We start from the raw sequence: 26,659 nt of genomic DNA, 5'->3' as shown, positions 1-26,659 counted from the left end.
AAAGGCCAAATCTTTTTGTATTGTGACTGGATGCAATATGTTTTTATAAGGTATAAATTAGTTAAGTCGTGATTGATGTTTCACCCTTTTTCCCACTCTCGATTTGGTCAATGAAAAATCCAACCCAATGCCTGGCTTGCTCTGCCAGCTAACTAAACAAGCCACACACTGTCCAGGGGGTCTGGTGACAGCGACCTTGAAATTAAGAGTAGATTTAAGTTATCCCCCCTAGGGTTAGTGATCCCAGAATGGGCAGTATTCAATGTCACGAAGTGTAAGAGGATGCACCTGTGGCTTACCAACGGTAAGGAGCCGTATCATATGTCCCAACGGGATGAAGAAACTGCACTATTTGAGACTGAATATGAGAAGGTCCTTGGTGTGTATGTTGACAATGAGCTGAAGTTCTCGGGCCATTGCGAGAAGAAGGTAAATCAGGCAAATATATTATTGGGTCTTATAAGAAGGTCGTTCAGATATCTAGACTGTCCGTCACTCTGAACGATCTTCAAGAGTGAAGTGCTTCCCATCTGGAATACTGTCACCCCGTCTGGTCCCCGTGTACAGTACTGCGCACATCATCGTCATCCTTAAAATCTTTTTAATTCATATTACGCTACATAACATTCAAATCCACCGCGCTTGTAGAGTCTCAGAAAACGGGAAACGTTGGTAAAGGATAATTAACCTACTGTATGTTTCATACGAATTGTACCCAGGTACGGTCATATAATATTAAGTGTATGTACTCATAGCATTAAGGAGAACTCAAGGTATCTATAGGATGATTGGGAAGGTCCAATTGATACAGACTAGTGTACTATAAAGGATAAGTGTAGATCGTGTTTGAAGGTCATACTATTTACGTCTGTGAACGATTAGTGAACATAGCTACCGCAAGTATCAGATGAAAATATTAGAGAACAATGATCTGAAAAAAAGGAAAGATAGAACTAGAATAAAAAAAAGCAAGGGGAATCAGATCTATGTAACTTTAAGGGACGTTTCTAAGGCTTTTGATAAAGTTTGGCATTTGGGCTTGTGGGGTATGGGATGTTTGTGTTCTCACTCAGGATGGGATGGAGAAAGGAAACTCACGATGTGCTCTCCATATACATGTTGTATTGGATGTACAATGCAGCTTGGTGCTGGGAAGGCAGCATGGTTACAAGCATGATGCAGAGAGAGCTGGTTGGTGAGGATGCTCAGAGGGGGACCAGCCTGTTGGTCGCCATGCTCGCCGGCGGGAGCGAGGACCGCCAGGCAGGCGGAGGAGGAGGAGGTGTTGCTGGCTGGTTGGTGTAGGTAGTAAGAGAGAGATCACCACGAGGTCAGGTCTTAAATAGCGGGGGTTGGCGTGGCTTAGTAGTTGACCCCCACTCCGCGGTGTATGGCGGCGCTGGTTGACCTAGACCAGGAGGCATACACAGGGGAATTCGTGGGGTCGGCTATGCAGGGACAAACAGCGTTTGTAGGGGAGAAATCCACTACAGGCTTAAATATAAAAATATTAAAATTGGGACTTAACGAACATTTGCTAAGAATATTGTGTGACTATTTAGATGATAGGAGAGCACAAATTCAAATTGGAAACCTTATGGGAACTATGTTTAATCTTGAGAGTGGAGTACCTCAGGGAGGATGCCTTTCTCCAACACTATAAACAATTTATACCTCAGACACACCTCAACCAACCCCCTTTAGCGAATATGTAATGTTTGCTGATGATATTACTCAAATGGTATCATACCCAGGAAAATCAACCCAATTTATGGCACGCTACAAGGCAACAGCGATAAAAAACATAAATGACAGAAAATATGGAAAATCAGGACAAATAAGAACAAATTCAATAACCAAGATCAAAACAAGTCCAGTGATAGGTGACCAGGAACTATACCCATACGACACTGAGGCAGAATACTTGGACTAAAACTAACAAAAAGAGGATATATAACATACATAAAAGATAAAGAACGACAGGCAAGAATAAGATAATAAAAAATAAAACCCTTTAAGAACCTTAGCATTAATAACAAAAGAAAGATTTATATTGCCCTTGTCAAATCAATTATGGACTACCCACCCATCCCATTGAACACCCTTAGTAAAACGAGCATTAAAAGGTTGCAAACAGTACAAAATATAGCCCTCAGATTTATTTATTACATAAAATATACAGACCACATCAATAATGAACAGCTACACAAGAGAGCAAACCTCCTCGCAATCAATGTAGAAATACATAACAAAGCCGCAAATATTTGGAACAAAGTGACTGAACTCAACACAGAATCTAACCAAAACTGGATAAATAATATAGATAACGAAGAATTCTAAGAACACAGTTGGTTTAACTCAGCCAGAAAGAAAGTAATTGAACCATCTCCTGCCCCAATGTACACAAAAAACATTAATAGAGAGAATAAAAAATGAGAGTGACCTACCAGCTCCACTAAGAACCTGGCAGGCCTCGCCACACTGTGTACTTTGAGACTAACACAACTAACATTTAACTAACACGTTAGCAAAAAAAAAATAATAATAATAATAAAGTGACTATCCTCTCAGTCACACAAGGACCTGGGAGGGCTCACTAACCTAATCACGGTGAAAAAAAAAAAAAAAACTAAGTGAAAAGTATAATAAGCAGCACTATATAAATAAACCAATACTAATACAAAGGTCTGACGACCCGAGGGAATTATATCATAAAAAAAATTGATAAGACTGAGCGATCTGGTTGAGCCCATGTTCTTTCTACTCCTACTGTATTTCAGTTTCACCACTTTTCTTCAATCCCTAATAATCTTCTTTCACCTGATAACTCATGACTCCAAAGCCAAGAGGACTGAGGGACGTCTGTGACTGGTTAAGCCACAAACCAGCCTCCGCAAGGTGGAAAGCCCACCTGCTATCATTCTTCTTCTGTTCTTCCCACTCCTTAACTACACCTTGCCCTAAATCTCCTTGTTCACCTCAGAGCCAAGGCTCTCTTATCTCGGTGCACTGACTGACTGAAGGTCAAACAACACCACGCTCTTAAGCAGAGAAGACCTCCTCTAAAGAAGCTCCTCCACAGCAACTCCTCTACCAAGCAGCACCAGGCTGTGCTGTACAGATAATATATATGTATAGAAAACGCCATTGTTAGTTTCCTTTCTCACCTCCATTCTTAGTGCGAGATCTCCTACATGTGCATGTATCGTTCAAGATTCTTCAAACACTGCTGGAAACAGCTGGCAACTCAAGGCCGTTTGTTTACTATAGTACGTAGTAAAAATTATGAATAAATGTAAAAGTGATAGGTGAATTGTTTCTTAGTTCCCCGGTGCTTAATTTAATGGATGGGCATTGTTGTTTCGTATTATATTATACTACGTACTATAGTAAACAAACGGCCTTGAGTTGCCAACTGTCTCCAGCAGTGTTCGAAGAATCTTGAAGGAGACTGTACGTATGTATGTGAGCCCAACAGAGAAAATAGACAAACACAAAGATACACGTAAATTAGACAACTGGCCACATACACTACGCTACAATATCAATTGGTCAACTATAGCCCACTTTCTCTGTATCATTGGCAAGTTATATAAATATGCAGTTTTAAATAAAAAAAACGTTAAAGTTGGATTTTAAAGGAAATTGGGTCAGAGTGAAAAGCTTTAAAAAAAAAGTGAAATAATGTGGTCTGAAATTTTTAAAGAAATAAACATCCATATCTAACACTCTTTTTTTATATAATTACAAAGAAAACTTCCTTATTTTGATAGCAAGAAGTCATCACATAGCACCAAGGATTTCAAGCTACTGCATAAAGCAAGTACAGGTGTGTAGGGGTATCGAGATATTAATGTTGTCTAGCACTCAGGATGGAAGGAAACTCTAATGTGGTTTTCTTGTATAATATATAAGTTATATGAAGACAGTCTGGTGCTGGAGATGCCGTGTGGTGGGCAGCTGCTCAGTAGAAGACGTTCGGTGAGTAGCGTGTTGAAGGAGGTAGATGTGCAGGAGCTTCGTTAGAGAAGATGTTGCCTGTTGCTGGCCTCCTGGTTGAATAAATGTTAACAGCTAGGAGCTTGCTGGAGGAGGTGTTGCTTGTTCAGGAAAATGGGCAGAATGAATCTCAATGGAGAGACAGAGCTTATATACCCAGCAGCCGCTATGAGTCATGTTGGGAAAACCCGAGAAGTCGCCGGTGAATAGTTTCGTTGCTAAGATACGGTAACATCTGGGGACAGCTCTCGCTTGGTTGCTAGGCAACGGCACGTTGGAATGTGATAGCAGGTGGTGGCGGTGCTACGCAGTTTGTAGGGGAGACGTCCACTACAATACTCCCCCTCCCCTCCCGGCGCGGCGGGAGGCTGGATGTTGTCCGGGTTGTGTCCCACACATAACACATACCGGGCAGGTGTATGTACGACTCGACCGCTACGTGTAACAACTCCATCCAGTGACACAAAACCTGTGGGAGAATTAGGAGGAGAAAGAGGGTTTGGGATTAGAGGAGGTTGTACAAGCAATGGTTGTTGTGCTCCTGCTGCTGCAGGGGCTGCGTCAGGAGGAGGGTCCATGGCAGGAGCAGGTTCTATGATAGAAGGGAGATCTATTACAGGTTCAGGTTCTATGACAGGAGGAGGGTCTATGACAGGAGCAGGTTCTATGATAGAAGGGAGGTTTATTACAGGTGCAGGTTCTATGACAGGAGCAGGTTGTACATGAGGGTGAAAAGAGGGTGCCCAGAAATGTCGTGGGCGTGGTGTTGCTGCCGGTGGTAACTGCGGGTAGACTGGTGCAGGCGTAGTTTGTTGATGGTGCTGCTGGGCTGGGGGCCCGACGGGTAAGGCGGCCGGTTTGACTCGGTCTATGCTGACGGTGTCATGTCTGCCATTCCGGATAATTGTCAGGAACTTTGCCGAACGGGTAACCACCTGGAAGGGTCCATCGTAGGGGCGTTGTAATGGGTTGCGGTGAGCATCATGCCTGACGAAAACATACTCGGCTGTGAGTAGTGCAGGAGGGATGTGTTCAGGGCGCCGAGTAGGCTGGCGTGGAGCAGTAGCTCTGAATGCAGAAACTGCTTGTCGTAGCTTTTGGAGTAAGTCGTGACGAACGGCTGGAGTGGTTTGGTTGGGATCAGGAGGGAGTGAGAAATCCCCGGGTAGCCGAAGGGGCTCGCCTAGTGTCAGATCTGCTGGGCTACAGTCCATATCCTCCTTGTGTGACGCACGGATGCCGAGGAGCACTAAGGGAAGCGCATCAGTCCAGCTGTAAGGGTCGTGCTGTGCCTTGAGTGCGTCCTTCAGCTGCCGGTGAAAACGTTCTACCATGCCGTTGGCTTGAGGGTGGTATGCTGTAGTGCGTTGTCTAGACGTGCCGAGGAACTGTAGGAGGTGCTGCCAGAGTTGTGACTCAAACTGTACTCCTCGGTCAGTGATTACGGTTGCGGGGGGGGGCCAAAACGGGAAACCCAACCGGACATGAAGGCGCGGACAGTAGTCTCTGCTGTAGCGTTGGGCATGGGAATTGCTTCTGTCCACCTGGTGAAACGGTCGATGCAGGTGAAGATGTAGGTGCTACCGTAGGATGATGGTAGAGGTCCCACGATGTCGAGGTGTACTACTTGAAAACGTCCTTTGGGAATAGGAAAGGCTTGTAAGGGGGCCCGTATGTGACGATGTATTTTGGAGGACTGGCAGGCCAGGCACTGGGCAGCCCATTTCTTAGTATCAGACTTGATGCCGGGCCAGACGACACGTTGCGTGAGGAGGCGCTGGGAGGCCCGCACACCCGGGTGGCTGAGACCATGGATGCGGTCGAAAACAGCGCGGCGGTGGACGTGAGGCACGAACGGTCTAGGCTGTCCACAGGATACGTCGCACCACAATTTTATCTTTGTGCCAGGAACAGGGAGTTCTTGGAGTATGAGGCCTGAGGGGGATGTCTTGTATGCTGCCAGGTCTTCGTCTTTCTCTTGAGCCGCGGCTAGCTGCCCATAATCAATGGGTGGAGATGAGGGAAGAATGGTGGATATACAACGAGAGAGGGCGTCGGCGATCTCGTTGTGGCTGCCTTTAATGTGTTGGATGTCGCTGGAGAACTCCGAGATGTAAGCCAAGTGGCGCAGGACACGAGGTGTATGTGACTGGGAAGCTGAAGCGAAGGCGTGGACGAGGGGCTTGTGATCAGTGAAGATAGTGAACTGACGGGCCTCGAGGAAGTGTTGGAAATGTCTGACAGCCAAGTATATGGCCAGGAGTTCTCGATCAAAAGCGCTGTACTTGAGGTGTGGTGGTTGAAGCCGTTGTGAGAAGAAAGCAACGGGCATGAAAATTCCGTTGATCTCCTGCTGTAAGACGGCGCCCACTGCAGTAGAAGAAGCGTCTGTTGTGAGAGTGGTCCGGGCGTTAGGTGCGGGGTGGGCCAGGAGGGTGAGGCGTGTGATGTGCTGTTTGATAGTGGTGAATGCCGTAGTAGCCTCTTGAGTCCACATGAGAGACTTGTGAGACTTCTTTGGGCGTCCCTTGAGAAGGTCGTGTAGGGGGGCTAGGACGGTGGCAGCTTTGTCAATGAAGCGGTGGTAGTAGTTGACTAAACCCAGGAACTCTCGGAGTTTCTTCGCCGTTTCAGGTTTGGGGAACTCCCTAATCGCGGTTATCTTCTGTGGTAGGGGTTGTATGCCACTGGGCGAGACTCTGTGACCGAGGAAATCGATGGCCGAGGTTCCAAAGACGCACTTAGCAGGATGAACTTTCATGTTGTTGTTCTGCAGGCGTTGGAGAAGGAGTTGTAGGTGGTGGCGGTGCTCGGCAGGCGTCGAAGATGCGACGAGGATGTCGTCAATGTAGACGGTGACAAAATCGAGGTCGCGAAGCATATGGTCCATGTACCTCTGGAAAGTCTGTGCTGCATTGCGTAATAGGGTGTGTCATAGGAGGAAGATCAGCTAAAACTAATGGCCCATCACTTTTTGGTAGATTTTAGTGTATATAAACAGAAAATAAATTCAGTTTCAATATTTTGCAACCTTTTGCTAGGTAAATTTTAGCGTGAAATTTATCGAAAATCTAACATGCTGCATTAGTGCATTACAATTAAATAGTGAACATTGCTTTCTGACTTCATTCTTTAACAACCCAACTAACAATATTTTGTTCTGTTTCAGATTCTGATGCATTTATAAGTTGATAATATTTGCGATGGCTGCTTGTGTCAGGACGAGGAACCAAAAATCAGCCATCTCAGTCACTATCTTGGGTCTGGGAGGCTCTCCTGAAGTCGGAGTTGCCTACATTGAGAGATGCTTTGAGATACGGTGTTTTAATCAGGCAAATCAGTGAAAAGAACCAAAGAACTTACACAAACAAAGACATTGCCAGTGATATGACCAAAGTTGTCTTGGCACAGTACACTCTGGCTAACGCTCAGTTCAAGCCTCCAGTCATAACAAGTCAGAAGAAGATTAGTGAGAGACTGCTAGCCAGTTGGGAAAAGGCAAGAGATATCTCTCTTAGGAGAGGAAAACTTGCAGTTAAGGACAGCTTTGCCAAGCAACTGGACCAGTTATTTGACATAATTACTTGCAAGTGCCCAATTGTTCTCTGTCCTGAGTTTGGATGCGATCGTGACTGTAAATCCGAGGCCCACATCTCCTGTATTTGCAAGCGTGAACTGAAGATTCCTGTGATCGAACTGGCATTTGTCAAAGCACAGAGAGAGAAGACTGGCAGTATAGGGGCTCTCATGATTTCTAGCCAAGATATTCCGGAGTCCAAGAGACAGGAGGCTGCCACAGAGAGACAGAAGAGGAGAAGAGTTGCCGAGGAAAAGAGACTTGAGAAGGCCCAGGGTGAGGTAAAAAAGGCCGATGATTGAGTCAAGCTGATTCAGGAGTTTAATGACTTCCCCATGGCTGATCGAGTGCTGACCAGGAGAATGGTGACTTGTCCCTAACCCAGAAAATAATGATCCCAAACCTTCCAGGCATAAGATTCGAAATAGGAAAGATATCGAGCATAGCTCTGGCCAGCATGCGACACACCTGGTCTCAGAGAAACTGCAGAATAGCAACAGCTGCCTGGATTGACGGTGGTTTGATAACACCTGATGATGTTCACCTGGTGATAGATCATAACAAAGTAAGGAGAGCTCAGGAGAAACTTGTCGTAACCTAGAAGAGGAGTTTGATAAGGGGATAAGAGAAAATGGAATCAATTGTTTGTTCTTTGATGGGAGAAGGGATGACACTAAAGTGTTCATGAAAGTTGGAGATTCTGACAAGTTGTTCCCTGCCATGGTGAAGGAGGAACACTACTCCTGCTGCAGTGAACCAGGAGGGAAGTATTTGTGGCATTTCACTCCAGAGAAAGATGACATCAGGAAACCAGCTGAGATAGTGGCAGATAACATTGTGAACTGGCTCAGAGAGAGGAACGTAGACCAGACCCTGCAGGCCATTGGAGGGGACAGCACCAACACGAACACAGGGTGGCAAGGGGGGTCATACAGTGGATAGAGCGGAAGATTGGGAGAGCTGGTCTGGATTGTTTGTGACCTCCACACACCAACGAGTTGCCACTCAGACATCTGATCCAGGGCTGGATGGCAAGACTCTTTCAAACAACAGATGGTCTGGTCCTCTTGGCAAGATGCTGGACTCTGCCACTGAGTTAGAAATAAGTCCGAGCTTTGAAAAAATCACAGTTGGCCCTCCACTCGTTGAGCTTGCACATACTGTCATTGACGACCTGAGTACTGACCAGTACTATGGTTACATGATTTGCAGTGCCATCAAAACTGGGGTCATGCCTGATAGACTTGCTTACCTGCAGATAGGTCCAGTCTCACATTCTAGGTGGCTCACAACGGCTCTCAGGTTCTGCAGAATTTGGGTCGCTCATCATAAACCGAAAGGGAACCAGCTTCACAACCTGAGACTTATTGTCCAATTCATCGTGAGTGTCTACTTGCCAAATTGGTTCAACACCAAGGTCAAGTCATCGTTCTCCGAAGGTCCGAGGCATGTTCTCTTCCAGCTTGAGCTCCTGAGGTGTCAGCCAAGGAAGGTTGTTCAGATTGTGGAGCAGACTGTGAGGAGATCTTCCTGGTATGCTCATCCCGAGGCAGTTCTGCAGACAATGCTCTGCAGTAAGGATGAGGAGGAGAGAAGAGTGGCAGTCAAAAAGATCTTGGATATGAGACTTATGAGAGGATCTGGGCATGACGAATCAGTTGGTGACGATTCCTTCAGGGTCAGGAAGACTCCTGAAGTCAATCTAGGTGCCAAGACCCTCACTGATCTCATAGATCTGGATAACATCCAGGCTGGCAGTGAGCCCCCTCTTACCTGCAGCCTCACCAATGCTCAAGTCAGAGCTTTCCTGGACAACCCTATGCATGTCCCTGCCTGGCCCTCGCACACCCAGAGTATAGAGCGTTGTGTACAGCAAGTGAGTGAGGCCAGCAGTCACGTGTACAGCCAGGAGAGGAGGGAAGGCTATATCCGAGCTCAGGTGGTCAGCAGGGAGGTGATGAGTAGAAACAGCAGCAAGAAAGACATGTTCTCTATGGTGTACAGCAACACCGGGTCGCAGTAGTAAAACCGGTTTTTGTATTTGATGATTTTGTTTTCTAAAGGAATATTAAATTTAATAAATGTGTCAAGATCATTCGTTTCACTATTCTGGATCATTTTCATCCTAATAAATTAACCTGATACATTTACTTTACTTTAAATAAGCTATTTAGTGGTGTTGGTAAAAGGGTGGGAATACTGAATTTTCATAAGATTTCAAGTTAAAATTTACCTAGCAAAAATGAAAACTTTTCAAATCTGAAGATATCACATGATTCTGCACATAGAACTACATCATTAATACCATGGGCCGATCTTTCAAACTCAAAAAAAAAAATTCGCCTCCGAATGACACACCCTATTGCGTAAGCCAAAACTCATGAAAGTGTACTCGAAGAGTCCGAACGGAGTGGTGATGGCTGTCTTCTGGGTATCTGCCGGTGCTACTGGGATCTGGTGGAAAGCACGCTCCAAGTCGATCTTCGAGAAGATAGTCTTGCCATGAAGTTTGTGGTGAAAGTCCTGGACATGCGGAATAGGGTACCTGTCAGGTTTGGTGACGAGATTCAGGGCTCTGTAGTCGCCACACACCCTCCACTCGCCGGGTGTTCGCTTAGGAACCATGTGAAGAGGCGATGCCCAGGGACTCCTTGAAGGGCGAATGATGCCGTCTTGCAGTAGTTTGTTGAATTCTACTTTGGCTGTGTACAGGAGCTCAGGGCGCAGGCGGCGAGGGCGTGAAAAGACTGGTGGTCCTTTGGTTTCGATGTGGTGGAAAATTCCCGACGTAGGTGGTGGGGGTAGGGAGACTCGGGGTGAGAAAAGCTCCTTGAATTCGTCGAGCAGGGAGGAGAACTCGTTGGAAGGCGCAAGACAGGTGATAGCGTCCGTGTGTCTGGCACGAGAACCCTGGATCTTGCGTGCTGTAGGCTCATGAATGAGGCATAGATGACTTGGTTTGACGCCGAGCTTGTGGAAGGTGAGGAAGTCGAAACCAAGGATGGGTTGAGACACGTCTGCTATCACGAATAACCAACGCAGAGTCTTGGGCAGACCGAGGTCTAAGGCGAGGGTGCGTACGCCGTAGGAGGCGATGGAGGTACCGTTGGCAGCGAACAGGTCATACGAGGGTTGCTTTGACTTGTCTCGTAGTGAGGGAGGGATGAGGCTGACCGATGAACCGGTGTCGATGAGGAACTTCTTGCCGGAGGTGCGGTCGGTGACGCGCAGTAATGAGACGCCTGGAGGGACGGAGGCTGAGGCGTCTACCAGCCTCCGGTGTTGCCGTTTCCCGAATAGGTGCAATAGGGCTCACAGTTTCGAGCATTGCGGCCGAAAGTCTGGTGATACCAGCAGAGGGTAAATTTGTTGTGCTGGGGGTTGGCTGCTGTGTGTCGGAACTTGTAGGGCGTAGTGTGTGAGTCAGGAACCGGCGCAGCAGCGGGTATGGAGGAGCAGAACTGCTCAATGGTGTCCATCCTGCGGTTCAAAATTTGCAACAGGTCCTTGATGTCTTGTGAGGTATTGCTCGGCTGAGGGGTGTTGACCCGGCTTACAAGTTCGATGGTAGGTACTGGTGTGACCGTGGAGGCAAGGGGTGCAGCAGCGCACTCGTTAAAAATTCTATCTGCCGCGGTTGCATATAGTTCCGGTGTCGTAGAGTAATCTACTGCGGACAGGATGTTGCGTACTTCTGTGGGTAGCTTTTGTGCGTGAAGCTGGCGCAGGATAGAGTCGGGGAGTCTGTCTGTGTGACGGGAGTTCAGCCGACACATCTCCTCCCAGAGACGTCCCGGGGTTGAGTTCCCGAGGGAGGTAGAGGATAGATCTTGCAGGAGATTGGGGCTGGTCTGTTGATAACACGTCTTCAAGGCAGCCCGCAGGGTAGCGAATTTGTTGTGATCTGGAGGGTTGGAAATGGTTTGTGAGACCCGCGTGGCCACTTCCGTGGGCAAGGCACAGAGCAGGGCGCAATACTTTTGCCCGTCGGTCGCTCGTGAGCCGGCGAGGGCTGCTTCCACATGGTCAAGCCAGTCCTCGACGTTGTGGTTGAAAGTCGGCAGAGAGATCCGTCCGTCCTCCATCCTGTGTGAGTGCTTATCTCCGGGAGTCACCATTGTAGGGGTATCGAGATATTAATGTTGTCTAGCACTCAGGATGGAAGGAAACTCTAATGTGGTTTTCTTGTATAATATATAAGTTATATGAAGACAGTCTGGTGCTGGAGATGCCGTGTGGTGGGGAGCTGCTCAGTAGAAGACGTTCGGTGAGTAGCGTGTTGAAGGAGGTAGATGTGCAGGAGCTTCGTTAGAGAAGATGTTGCCTGTTGCTGGCCTCCTGGTTGAATAAATGTTAACAGCTAGGAGCTTGCTGGAGGAGGTGTTGCTTGTTCAGGAAAATGGGCAGAATGAATCTCAATGGAGAGACAGAGCTTATATACCCAGCAGCCGCTATGAGTCATGTTGGGAAAACCCGAGAAGTCGCCGGTGAATAGTTTCGTTGCTAAGATACGGTAACATCTGGGGACAGCTCTCGCTTGGTTGCTAGGCAACGGCACGTTGGAATGTGATAGCAGGTGGTGGCGGTGCTACGCAGTTTGTAGGGGAGACGTCCACTACAGGTGTATAGGGCCATGGATGCTTGAATATCCCACCATAATGCTTGCGCGGTACATACAATGACACCACGCTTGCGGCACTGGACTGCACCAGCTGATATATGAATAATTTAATATCAGTTTTCATGAAAAACAAATGGCTCTCAAAACATGATAGTTGAAGTGATAAAGGCGAAAAATACAGCAAGTTGTTTTCACCGTAACCTTCGTTTTTAAGCCACTTATTAATTATTGGCATTTTTGTCTGAGTTAATAGGTGAAAGAAGAATATTAGGGATTGAAGAAAAGTGGTGAAACTGAAATACAGGTAGGAGTAGAAAGAACATGGGCTCAACCAGATCGCTCAGTCTTATCAATTTTTTTTATATAATTCCCTCGGGTCGTCAGACCTTTGTATTAGTATTGGTTTATTTGTATCGTGCTGCTTATTATACTTCTTACTTTTTTTTTTTTTTTTACTGTGGTGGAGTTAGTGGGTCCTTCCAGGTCCTTGTGTGGCTGGGAGGGTTGTAACTTTTTTTTTTTTGCTTAGGTATTAGTTCAATTTCAATTTCAATTGTTTATTCCTTGATAGAGGAAGCGGGATCCTAGTGCTGTGTTAGCTAAATGTTAGTTTTGTTAGTCTAAAGGCACACTGTATGGAGAGGCCTGCCAGGTTCTTAGTGGAGCTGGTAGGTCACTCTCATCTTTCATTCTCTCTATTAATGTTTTATGTGTATATTGGGGAAGGAGATGGTTCAATTACTTCCTTTTTGGCTGATTTAAACCAACCGTGTTCTTGGATTTCTTCATTACAGTATCTATAATACTTATCCACTTTTTGGTAAGTTTCTGTGTTGAGTTCAGTCACTTTGTTCCAAATATTTGCGGCTTTGTTATGTATTTCTACATTGATTGCGAGGAGGTTTGCTCTCTTGTGTAGCTGTTCATTATTGATGTGGTCTGTATATTTTATGTAATAAATAAATCTGAGGGCTTTATTTTGTACTGTTTGTAACCTTTTAATGCTCGTTTTACTAAGGGTGTTCAATGGGATGGGTGGCTTATTATCGGTATACTGTAATGTATACAGCTCCACGTGGCTCTGCAAATGGACTACTGTTAGTACCACTGCTATTAATGTTAACATAGCAATTATGATAATAATAGTAATAATAATACTAATAATAATAATAATACTAATAATAATAATAATAATAATAATAATAATAATAATAATAACAATTAATAAATCACCTAAGTAAGAAATGGGGAGAGACAGTCAGTGCAGAGATTTGGTTATGGTTAAAAACTTCAAAATAGAACGATGAAATAAAAAAAAATGGAAAGACCGTTTCAAGAATCATGGACGTGTGAACAGACTTCTTTGTGCAGGTAGGTGAGTCTCAGTTTCCACTAACTGCTACCTGTCATTACTTTTTACTGTAATCTAGAAACCTACCTTTGGTTGAATTCACTTAGTGCACTGTTAATGTATACACATGCTGAACCAACCAATGTGATCTTGAATAACGATTTTATTGGAAAAAATATAACCTTCACCGAAAACCTTACTGAAAGTATGCACTGAACACTAGCTAACACAGAGGTGGAAATAGCTTTGTTTTTATGAAGATTTTAAACATATATCAAATTATGTCGACAAATTATATAATTATTAAAATCCCTTTTTTTTGTCGGTCTTACAAATATGAATGTGTAAATATAGCATTAGCATGAAGCCATATTTATATCCATTATAATCTGAAATAATTAAAAAAATAGAGCTCATTTGATAATTGTTAAACACCCAATTCAATGTGCAATTAATTACATAACTAATGGCGCTAGCTTAACCCTTTTGTTTGCTGTTTGAAATGAGCGCTCACGAACCTGTCATAGAAGTGCTGCCAACAGATGGCAGCAGGAACATGGCTCACATGGGGATGCGCGCCGGTCTAGCCTCGCTTGTGTCTGCCAGTCGATCACTGGTGAAGAATTCGTCACCAAAACGGTTCAAGTCTTCCCCATACATTCCAGAAACATCCAGAGGTATGGCTTACAGTATCTTCGAGAAGGGATGCCCTAATACCACCGACTTCAGGGTGTTCATCAGTAAGTAGCGGCTTGTTTATGCCTGTTTTTAGTAATCTAAATACTGATACGGAGGTCTAGCCAGTTGCTTGTTAGTGACTAGGCGGGATATCATTTGGAAATTTCTTTAAGATACCTCTATTGCCATGGTCATTCTGACGTAATTTTACAGGAAAGTTTACCTATATAATGCATCCGTAAAGAAAAAGACTTGTCAATCAGGAAACAAACAAAAAGAATAAATAATATACAGTACTGTAGGTCCGGGAGAGCATGGTTTACAACATTGACAATTAATTTATTATCGTTTCGTTCTCGGATTTATTTTTAATTCTTAAGTCTAGCGTACAATATAAGGACTATGCATCAAAATGTTCTGGAATATTCGAAAATAGAGAGTATGACGTTTGTATAATTGTATTTAAATGGACGAATCGGTCTTTTATATACTTTACCCGCGGGAGATTTTGAAGTTAAGTAACCTGCCAGGTTGTCATGTTAAAAGTTTCGTTTAATTTTAGATTATACGACCCGAGTATGATTAAAATCAATTTAGGGGCCTTTTACAACTATTCACATTTTCATGAACGTACAAACCGTAGATCTATATTTTCCTTCCACGATATCAACAGCTCAAAAGACCAGGAAGGTCGTTTAAAAGTGATTATTCATTATTTTTTTAAATAAGAGGGTGAATATTAACGTGTCTTGAAAAGTGTACTCTTATACACTTGTGAGAATGTTGATAATTGTAAACAGTTGGAAATGCTGTAAAAATGCCGTAACTCTCATATCTGGGGAGGTTCTTCTGTCCAACGATTCCACCCTAACAGTTTTGATTGATACGCTTATTGAGGGTCTTTTTTGTATCAATAAACGTATCAATCAAAACTGTTAGATAGGGTGGAATCAAAGGCAATTTCGTCTGATTAACTCTCATCCTTTAGTTGATAATCTCTCTTCCCTTTCTCTTCGCCGCAATGTTGCTTCACTCTATTTTACAGGTACTTTAACGGGCAATGTTCGGTGGATTTGGCATCCTGTGTACCGCCGGCTGGCCGTGGGCTCATGACAATTGTCTTGCCCGCAGTGTCTACCGTTTCTGTGCAGAGGTCGGTCACACTAGAATAACCCGTTATAGTACATCCTTCTTTCCTCACACAGCCAAACTGTGGAATACTCTGCCTTCTTGTATTTCTTTCTGCCTCACTTCAAAAAGCTGGTTTTCCGGCATCTTCGTGGTGTAGGTTAACATAGTCTTTTTCTCTTTATTTTTAATTTCTTTTTACTCTTTATACCCCCCCCTCTCCCCCAGGTCTAGTTGGTCGATGACCTGCCCGGCTGGGCTATTCCCCGTATATATATAAAAAAGAAAAAAGTGGTCCAGGGAAGTGGTACGCATGTTTGGTTACTCAGTATCCCTTAAGATAAGATTTTTTTAAATTATTTATATAGTTTAGACACTTCTGTGTACAGTCGCCACAGTAATTTTAGAAATTTCGATATATTATTAAAAAATCCACGTTAGTTTATTGTTGATGCATATTGTTTTGGAATATAACGAGTAGACATGAAACTGGTTGTGGAGTCCAAGTGTCTGATTTCTAATTGCGGGTGATAAGGTTCAGGAGTTCGTAAATACGTTGATAGAAACTGTACCAAGTAACGGCATATTAATCATGGAATATTGAGGAATAAGTTTTGGGGGTATTGGTATTGATTCATTCCCCACCCAACCACCCATTCTCCCCAACCACCACCCAACCACCCTGTCTCCCCAACCCCCACCCAACTACCCTGTCTCCCCAACCCACACCCAACCACCCTGTCCAACCCCCACCCAACCATACTGTCTCCCAATCCCCACCCAGCAGCTACCCCACACCCATGCCCTCAAGCCCCAGCCCACCCGTGTCCGCTCCACAACCCCCCACCCAACCACCCTGTCTCCCCAGCCCCACCCAACCCCCCTGGCTCTCCCACCCCACCCCAGCCACCCCTGTCTCTAGCCTGTACCCTGTCCCAACCCCCACCCAGCCACCCTGTCTCCCCAAGCCCCACCCAACCACCCTGTGGCTCTCCCCAGCCCCCACCCAACCACCCTGTCCCCAACCCCCCACCCAACCAATGTCTCCCCTACCCCTGTCTCCCCACCCAACCACCCTGTCCCCCCCACCCAGCTCCCATACCACCCCCAACCACCCCGTCTCCCCCAACCACCCGGTCTCCCACAAACCCACCCAACCACCTGTCTCCTCAGCCCCCTGCCCAACCACTGCTCTCAAACCCCACCCAACCACCTGCGTCTCTCCCCCAACCCCCACCCAACCACCCAGCCCCAACCACCTGTCTCCCCAACCCACAACCACCAATGTCTCAACCCACATTCCCCAGCCCCCCTACCCCAACCACCCCCCAACTCACCCCCTACCCAACCAATCTGGTTTCAACCCCAACCCCCCACCCAACCACCCTGTCTCCCCACCCCCACCATGTCAGCCACCTGTCTCCCACCCCCACCCCCTGTCTCCCCCAGCCCCCACCCAACCACCCTGTCTCCCCAACCCCCACCCAGCCACCTGTCTCCCCCAGCCCCTGCCCCACCCAGCCACCCTGTCTCCCCAGCCCCCCCACCCATACCCGCTCCCCCAGCCCCCACCCAACCTTGTCAACCCCACCGTCTCAACCACCCAATCTCCCCCACCCTTGTCTCCCACCCAGCCACCTGTCCTCCTCAGCCCCTACCCAGCTTCACCCCCACCCAACCACCCTGTCTCCCCCAACCCCACCCAGCTATTCCGGCTCCCAACCCCCACCTAACTCCCCACCCACACCCAACCACCCCAACCCCCACCCAAACCATGCTGTCTCCCCAGCCCCACCCAACCACCCGTCTCCCCAACCACCTGGTCTCCCCAAACCCACCCAACCACCTGTCTCCCAAGCCCCCACCCAGCCACCCCTGTCTCCCCTCAACCCCCACACCCAGCCACCTAACTCCCCAGCCCCCCCACCCCAACCACCCTGTCTCCCACAACCCCCACCCCCACCCAACCACCCTGTCTCCCCAGCCCCACCCAGCCACCCTGTCTCCCCCCCCACCCAGCCCCCTGTCTCTGACCCAACCACCCTGTCTCCCCAGCCCCCAACCCCCACCCAGCCACCCTGTCTCCCCAGCCCCCACCCCAACCACCCTGTCTCCCCAACCCCCCCACCCAGCCACCCTGTCTCCCCCAACCCCCACCCAGCCACCCTGTCTCCCCAGCCCCCACCCAACCACCCTGTCTCCCCAGCCCCACCCAACCACCTGTCTCTCCCAGCCCCTGTCTCCCCAACCCCCACCCAACCAATCTCTGTCCTGTCTCCCCTGTCTCCCCAACCCCACCCAGCTATCCTGTCTCCCCTCGTCATCCACCCAGCTATCCTGTCTTCCCAACCCCCACCCAACACCCCACACCTGTCTCCCCAGCCCCACCCCATCCTGTCTCCCCCACCAATCTCCACTCATCTATCTGTCTCGTCATCCCCCTACCCAACCACCCTGTCTCCCCAACCCACCCCAACCACCCTGTCCACCCCACCCATGCCGGTCTCCACAACCCCCACCCAGCCCACCTGGATGTCCAACCCACCCAACCACCCTGTCTCCTCAGCTTCACCCAGCCACACCACCCTCCCCCAGCCCCCCACCCAGCCACCCGTCTCCCCAACCCCTACCCAGCCACCTGTGCTCCCCAACCCACCCCAACCACCTGTCCCAGCCCCCACCCAACCATACCCTGTCTCTCTACCCACCCACCCCCTCCCCAACCCCCACCCAACCACCCTGTCCCCAACCCCACCCAAGCACCCTGTCTCCCCCAGCCCCCACCCAGACACCTGTCCCCCAGCCCCCACCCAAGCACCCCTGTCTCCTGGCCCCCCACCCAACCACCCTGTGCCACCCAACTCCCCTGTCTCCCCAGCCCCACCCAAGTCACCCCTTGCCCCCCCCATCCCACCCAGCCACCCCTGTCTCCCCAGCCCCCACCCAACCACCCTGTCTCCCCAGCCCCCACCCAGGTCTCCCCAGCCCCCACCCAACCACCGGTCTCCCAACCCCAAGCCCCCACCCAGCCACCCTGTCTCAACCCCTGACCAACCACCTGTCTCCCCAACCCCCACCCAACCATCCGTCCCTGAAGCCCCCCCCACCCAACCACCCTCTGTCTCCAACCCCCACCCAGCCACCTGTCTCCCAACCCACACCCAACCACCCTGTCCAACCCCAAGCAACCATACTGTCTCCCCAGCCCCTACCCATACTGTCTGCCCAACCCCCACCCAGCCACCCTCCCCAAACCACCCCGGTGTCTCCCCAAACCCACCCAACCACCCTGTCTCCTCAACCCCTACCCAACCACCCTGTCTCCTCAACCCTTGCCCAACCACCTGTCTCCCCCAACCCCGCACCCACCCTGTCTCCCCAGCCCCACCCAACCACCCTGTGCTCCCCAACCCCCACCCAACCACCCTGTCCCCAGCCCCCCACACCCAGCCACCTGTGCTACCCCCCACACCCAACCACCTGTCTCCCCAGCCCCACCCAACCACCCTACCTGTCTCCCAATCCCCACCCAACCACCTACTGTTACAATCCCAAGCACCCCTTCCCCAACCCCACCCAGCATCCCCTCCCCCAACCCCCATTAGCCTATGCTCACAACCCCCCCACCCAGCCACCCTGTCTCCCCCACCCCCACCCAACCACCTGTCTCCCCAGCCCCCACCCAGCCACCTGTCTCCCCAACCCCTGCCCCCCCTGTTCCCCCCCACCCTCCCCAACCCCCACTGTGTCTCCCCAACCCCCCCACCCAACCACCCCTTCCCCCTTCCCACCCCAGCCACCCCTGTCTCCCCAGCCCCCACCCAACCACCCTGGCTTGTCAACCCCACCCAGCCACCCTGTCTCCCCAGCCCCCCACCCAACCACCCTGCTGGCTGCAGCCCACACCCAGCCACCCTGTCTCCCCAGCCCCCACCCCAGCCACCCTGTGCCCCACCCAGCCACCCTGTGCTCCCCCAGCCCCCACCCAGCCACCTGTCTCTAGCCCCCCAGCTCCCCCACTGTCCCTGTCTCCCCAGCCCATGTCTTGTCTCCCCAGCTTTAGCTACCAATCTGGTCTCTCTAGTACTTCCACCCACTCCCCACCCCGTATCATGTCTCCCCCACACTGCCACCCATCCTGTCTCCTCAACCCTGTCTCCCCAGTCTCCCCAGCCCCCACCCAGTCTCCCCAGCCCCCACCCAGCCACCCTGTCTCCCCAAGCTTCACCCCACCCTGTCCCCCCCACCCAACCACCTGTCTCCCCAGCCCCCACCCAACCACCCTGTCTCCCCAACCCCCACCCAACCACCCTGTCTCCCCCACCCAACCACCTGTCTCCCCCAACCCCCACCCACCCAACCCCACCCAACCAATTCTGCCTCCTGTCTCCCCACCAATCTCCACTCATCTATCTGTCTCGTCATCCCCACCCAGCTATCCTGTCTTCCCAGCCCCCCACCCAACCACCCTGTCTCCCCCCCCACACCCAGCTATCCCACCTGTCTCCCCATGTCTCCACCATCTATCCTGTCTCGTCATCCCCCACCCAGATACCCTGTCATCCCCCCACCCAGCTATCCTGTCTCCTCAACCCCCACCCAACCACCCTGTCTCCCCATCCCCACCCACACCCCTGTCTCCCAAGCCCCACCCAACTATCGGCTCCCAATCCCCCACCAACCACCCCTGTCTCCCCAACCACCCTGTCTCCCAACCCCACTCCAACCACCTGTTTCCCCAACCCACACCCCAGCCACCCAAGCACCCCCCCAACCACCTGTCTCCCCAACCCCACTTCCTGTCTCCCTGTCTCCCCACCAATCTCCACCCCAGCTATCCTGCTTCCCAACCCCCCACCCAACCACAATTCTGTCTATCCTGTCTCGTCATCATCCCCCACCCCAGATACCCTGTCATCCCCACTCATCTAGCTATCCTGTCATCCCCACCCAGCTCAACCCCACCCCAACCACCCTGTCTCCATCCCCCACCCAACCACCCCTGTCTCCCCAAGCCCCACCCAACTATCCCGCTCCCAATCCCCCACCCAACCACCCTGTCTCCCCAACCTCCACCCAACCACCCTGTTTCCCCAACCCACACCCAGCTATCCTCCCAAACCCCACCCAACCACCCTGTCTACCCAACCCCCAGCCTCATCCTGTCTCTCAAACCAGTTGGAATATTTTGTACAAAGATGTCTGACCGAATATCTGTATCTATCTATTGATAATTTTTTCTGTCTGTCTGCCACATTTTATGAGTATCAAGATAGGAGAGTTGCCGATATCTGGTGATAAGGTATCTTGTGTTCTTGGTAGATACTCATCACCCATCTCTTCCTGGTGCTGTATCTCTGTACAATGCTAAATATAATTTCACTTACCCTCACTATGTATCTCACCGCTTTCCTCGATAGATACATTTCACCACTTCTCTCGGTAAGTATTTTACCCTTTAGATTTGTTCACATTTTAAAGAGATATACTGTACTGTATATATCACCAATTTTCAGTTTCTTTCACTAATTTCCTCATTCCTTACTATACTACTACTTTGCTGTCACTTGTAATCGACTATGACGATAATCCGGCTTTAATACAATGATACGAGTTATTAAGGTTGTCACCTACGTTGGTGAGTTCTGAGGTGACTAAAGAGGCCGATATGGGACCGGCATAGTAGTTCACAGATGTTGCATATGTGGAGGGCTACATTGAGTGCGGGGGGGCGGGGGAGGCGGCAGTGTCTTTCCGGCGTTAGCGCTTGTCTGCCTCGGTTTGCAGTTGAGCTAACTAGAAAGTATTGACACCTCGTGCAATGCTCCTCCAAGCGTTATGGTGTGGAGTAATCGTCTCCCTGGTGAGGGGGTCGATTTGGCACTTTTTCAGGTTTGTCTTCAGACTATCCTTATACCTTTTCAGTTGCCCGCAAGCATTACTGTTTGTTTACTATTCGTTAGGTGACTAAAGTAGCTGCTTTGGCAGTCTACTGTCGTCCATGCAGGTAACATGACCAGTCCAGCATAGTTGTTCATGGATAATGGTTGCCTCGATGCTCCTACAGTTGGTGTCAGAGAGAATACTGACATTTATTATCTCGTCTTCCCAGCGAACTCGGAGGATGAAATGTAGACTACGTTGGTGAAAGTTTTCAAGTGCCCTTGGGTGCCTCCTGTATGTGACCCATGTCTTGCTGCCATATAGCTGGGTGGGAAGGACCACTTTGTAGATAGTTTAAGCTCCCTACAGTTGAAGACACGGTTTCGGAGTTTGCCAAACGCTTGAGATGCACATCTGATCGGATGTTGAATCTCTTCATTGATGTCTGCAGTGGTGGACAGGTGTTAGCTGAGATACCGAAAGTGGGTAACATTAGAGAGAGTGGTACCATTGAGATGGATAGATGGTGGAGGTGTGGCTGAACCAGGGGCAGGCTGAAAGAGAATTTGAGTCTTATATTCACCTCAATGCCGAAGTGTGCATATGCATCTGTGTAGGTGTTCAGGATCTCCCGTATGTCGCGTTCAGTGTGAGCAACAAGAGTGAGGTCGTATGCATACTGAAGTTCAGTAATGGAAGCTGCCGACACCTTTGTTCCTGCCTGGAGTCACCTTATGTTGAAAAGACCCTTTATCCGGTACTGGATGCCCACCCGCCGGCTAAATTGGCACTGTTTGGATGGGGAAGGGCTCAGACTGGGTGCCATTGTGCAGGACACTGCCGTTCATGCCATTGTGGAGTTGCCTCACAATGGCGATGAATTTTGGTGGGCAGCCACTCGGCTGAGAGTCCACCAGAGGGCTTCCCTTTTGACCGAGTCGAAGGCCTTGGTTAGGTCGATGAAGGCCATGTACAGGTCACAGCACTTCTCTGCACTTTTTTTGTATCTGGTGGGCAGCAAAGATCATGTCTGGTGCCACATGATGGCTCTAAAGCCACATTGAAATTCTGGGAGGAAGTTTTCCTCCTCAGGAAGAAGTCTGTTAAGGAGGACTCTGGCGAAAATCTTGCCAGCTACGAACATCAGTGAGGTCCCGCGGTAATTGCCCCAGTCTGACAGTCTCACCGGTCTCCCTTGATGTTGGAGATGCCTTTAAGAACTTGGGGATTTCCTCCTTTTCCCATATATTCTCCAGGAGAGAGTGGAGACGGCTGGTAAGCAGAGGTCCTCCTGCTTTATACACCTCGGCTGGGATTCCATCAGGCCCTGAGGCCTTGTAATTTTTCATCTGTTTGATGGCAGTAACTACCTCATCCAGGGATGGAGGATAGCTGAGGTGGGTCAGCTCTGAATGTTGAGGGACCTGCTGGGTAGTTAAGACATCTACGTTGGTGTTTCGGTTGAGCAGTGAATGATAGTGCTCTTTCCAGTGCTGAATGCCTTCTTCGTCTTTAATTAGGGAGTTATAATCGGATGAGCGGAGGAGGCTGCGCTAGAAGTGATTGGCCCATAAATTTTGTTTTGTGAAACTTAAATATTTTCGCATCTTGTGTTGATCTGCAAGTTTTTATGTTTCACATGCTTTATTTTTAAACCAGTTGTTCTTTAAATTACGAAGTTTGCACTGGGCCGCCGCTTTCTTCTTGTGGAAGGTATCAGCTTTGGTTTGAGACTGAGGTTTGTTCTGCCATTCAGTTAAAGCAGCTCATCGACGAGTCCATTGATTTCCGGGCCATTTTCATCAAACCAGTGTGTTCTTTCAATCTGACTGAGGGTCTCTGCAAGTTTTTGTCATATTCCATTCAGCACTGGGATTTGGGTTGTTTGTTGGGTTATTTATCAGCCTATGTACGAGCTGCTATCTGAAAGCATGTGCTACCACTGGGCAGACAATTTTTTCCCCAGGATGGGTGAGGGTTTACTGACATATGGAACCTATAATTTTATTGCTATAATTTTATTAAGCTATCCTGCCTAACCTATGATGTCAAGTTCATTTGTCATTTCATGAACTTGTCCAAGTAACAATTGGAATGTACACGGTGATTATAAGTTAGATGCAATAATTAGTACAGTTTGGTATAGTAATCAGGACGCACGACGTCGTAGATGAGGCACATTTGTGTCCCAAAACCTAACCACACTTTGCATGAGTTTGCAATGTGCATATGTGATTTTTTGTATATGTCCTAGAACACTGGCATACTCTATCATAGGAAAACTAACGGTTGAAGAGCTCCTCTTAAATCTGCTACCCCCGAAAAAGTCGACCAAACCGGATTATGCAGAAGGACAGAGCAAATTAAATGTATGGATGTGGTAGAGTCTTTCCTGTGTCACCACTGTGTCTCGAGTATTGTTTCACTAATGTCTCTGAAGCTTGTTGGTAATGGTTGAAGGAGAATATCCCACCTAACATAACAGCATACTTCAACTCAGACCCAACAACCTCACGTAGCATAAGCCTGAACTGATCTAACAGAGTATTAGGATTTAATGAAAATGAGTTGGTGGCATAATGTACCTTTAGTGACGGGAACTTTTCTAATAGCGAAAATTATGATGGATTTTTGTGGACATGGTTTTAGAACGTGATGATGGGCTTATTTGAGCGGAATGAGGACCCAACAACCGGATCTAGGGACGGATGCTCAAAAAACATAGTAAATTACACTAAGCGATCTTGTAACCGACTTAAAGTATTCAAACTGCTTAAGATATTTTTAAAATCCCCCATAACTCAAATGTAAACATTGTAGGGTGAAGCTAGTTCGGTGGAAGGATAAAGGGAGTGAGGGAAGGGAGATTGTAGTAAGGAGAGGATAGATTGCCGTGGCTTAGCACAGGTTGCGGGGTAGTGGGGCAGAGCCCTTATTGGTGGAGACAAATTTACGACCGGGTAACTTGATTCTTCTGTCTTCTTTCTTGGTGTTTCTTGTTACTGATGGGCGAGCTGCTACGGGTCTTGTGTTGTGGGCTTATGTTGAAGACAAAGATCTTCTCTTCCTCTTCTTTTTCTTTTCTTGGATTATCCACTCACGAGTGTCTTGGTCTTGTTCTTCCTCGAGTCCAGGATGTTTGTAAATGTTGAGGAAGCCTGAGGAGTTGATCCTGATGAGCTGAGATCTGGGTCAACGGGCTCATTATCTAGTTTCTTGATAACTTGTGGTTTGATGACTTCATAGTTCTTTATGTCTTGCTTTTTCTTTTTCTCTCTCTTCTTCTTTTCTTGTTTCTTCGTTTCTTGGGAGTGAACAGCAAGGAGGGTCTTCTTGTATGTAAGTTTCTTGTCTTGGCGAATCCTCGCTATCTTGCACTGCTCCCGCCACGTGGGACATAGCTTTTTGGCAGAGGAGTGTGGACTGTGTGGGCCACCACAGGCTACACATTTCTTCTCTTGGTTGGGGCAGGAGGTGTAGCGATGCCCGGTGTTTCCACACATACCCCTGAGCCTTGCACTTGGTGGTGGTGTGTCCGTAGCGCTGGCATTTATAGTAGCGTTTGGATCTGCTGAAGGGCTTCACTGGCACGGTTTCCCAGGCCAGTTGAGCCTTTTTGGTAACGTTTCATAGTGCCCTACAAGGGCAGTTGCTTCTGACAACTTTTTTAGACAGCATAGTTGTTCCTTGAGAAGTTCGTTGATTTCTCCTGAGTCCATGAATGCTATTTCAGGGTGGGAGATCACTCCCAGCTTCAAGTTGTCCCCCTGGTGAACAATCCTTTCCACTTGTATGCCGTTGATGTTCACCAGGCGCAACCGGATCACCTTGACGTTTTCGTAGAACACCATGGCTGGCAAGTCTGTTGCAAGTTGCACTTTCAAAACATACCAACCAACCACAAGCTGAGGGTATCTGGTGGATTTAACGCATGGAGGCGACATGGCATAATTTTCCCTGCCGTACCAGTTGCCCCTAGACAAAGTATTTCATGGGGCATATTTTATATAACTCGTAGCCTTATTTTGTAAAACTACTGTGGGTACATCACAACACATTATACTGTTTTAACCATCACCACCAGGAGGTGGGGGGGCATATTACACACAATATCGTGATATTACAGGTATCAAGTTGAATGACTAGTAATTTTCCTTATTTAATCAACCTTTGCTTGTTATAACTTAATTCCGACTTCAATACTTACCGATGGAATGTTTTAGAATCTCTCCTGTCCCTCTTGGTAGAACCCCATGTTGAGCAGGATGGCATAATGGAACAAAATTTGAGAGCGGTACCGGTAGCACAGAGTGTGGGCATGTTTAGAGTCAACAAACTTGGCGGGCCGGCTGGGCTGTGTAGCTTCATGGATATGACGTCATGCTGCCTCCAGTTTTATTAATCTCCTTTGAGGGCGCGAAATTTATAAACAAAAGGAGTTAAGAAGCCGAAAAATATATTTACAATTTATAATATAAAACTTTATTATATGGGACATTACGATTCTGAACACTAGTCGCACAATTTATAATTAAAAGCAAATATGAAAGGTACAAATTATAATACCAGTTGGATGCGAGTCGGTATAGGTATGGCCTTCATTTTCAATCGATTCACAGTACCCATCATGTCTCCGTTCCGTCGTGAACCATCAACGATCAGTAAAAAATTCTTCCGTGTAATTAAATGGAGCAGTTGACACTATCCCCAACGTCACGAAACGGTACGTCTCCGTTCTGTCCCGTCCCGTCCTGGTTTCTCCGGAAGAATAGTTTGACATGATGGAACGCTCCTGAGCCAAACAATTTCGTGTACAGCCAATCTCGCCAGGTGGAATTGCTTCCCTGTAAGTCGTGTTATTCTTGAGAAAATCAATTTTTATTTTTTGCAACAAACAGTTCAATTTGTACTTAGAGATTCTGAAATACTGGTAAAATTTTAGTTTATCTTCAAACTCCTTGTACAGAGTCCAATACCCACCTTCTGCGTTTCTATTTCTTAGTGGTTTGTGTACCCACACTCTTCTTTTTATTACTTAACCTAGTCTTTTCTTCCTCATCCAAAATTAGTGCATTTACTGCGAGTTTTTTGATGAATGAATGAATGAATGATGCGCCATGCCTTCTCAGCAGCTGTACACAGACTGAACGAAACCTGAATACAAGCCAATTTTTACGGAACGTTGACAATCCGCGACGAAACGGAGACGTGAGTGTGAATCGACCTTTAGGCTCCGACACGTCACCTCAAACTATTCTTCCAGAGAAACAGGGACGGGACGGAGACGTGATGTAACGTGACGGAACGTTTCCGTTACTGGAACAGCTCCATTGAAATACCTGTAAGAAATATTGACTGAACGTTGACGATCCGTTACGGTACGAAGACACGGTAAATGTGAATCGGTCTTTAAACAGACAGC

General features: G+C 48.1%; 1 protein-coding gene across 1 annotated transcript in view; it reads left to right on the top strand.

The window, feature by feature from the left end:
- Positions 1-14,035: 14,035 nt before the first annotated feature.
- Positions 14,036-26,659, top strand: part of LOC121878366 (inorganic pyrophosphatase-like) — a gene marked incomplete at its 3' end in the record, with an annotated part of 94,444 nt that continues 81,820 nt past the window's right edge. Inside the window, 1 exon segment of the mRNA XM_042384602.1 lies at positions 14,036-14,288. Within this exon segment, the coding sequence (XP_042240536.1) occupies positions 14,051-14,288 (238 nt within the window).

The sequence above is a fragment of the Homarus americanus genome, unplaced genomic scaffold (assembly GCF_018991925.1).
Source record: "Homarus americanus isolate GMGI-L3 unplaced genomic scaffold, GMGI_Hamer_2.0 scaffold51859, whole genome shotgun sequence".
NCBI lineage: Eukaryota > Metazoa > Arthropoda > Malacostraca > Decapoda > Nephropidae > Homarus > Homarus americanus.
The sequence above is the reverse complement of the archived record's forward strand: the minus strand, read 5'-3'. Positions and strand labels throughout refer to the sequence as shown.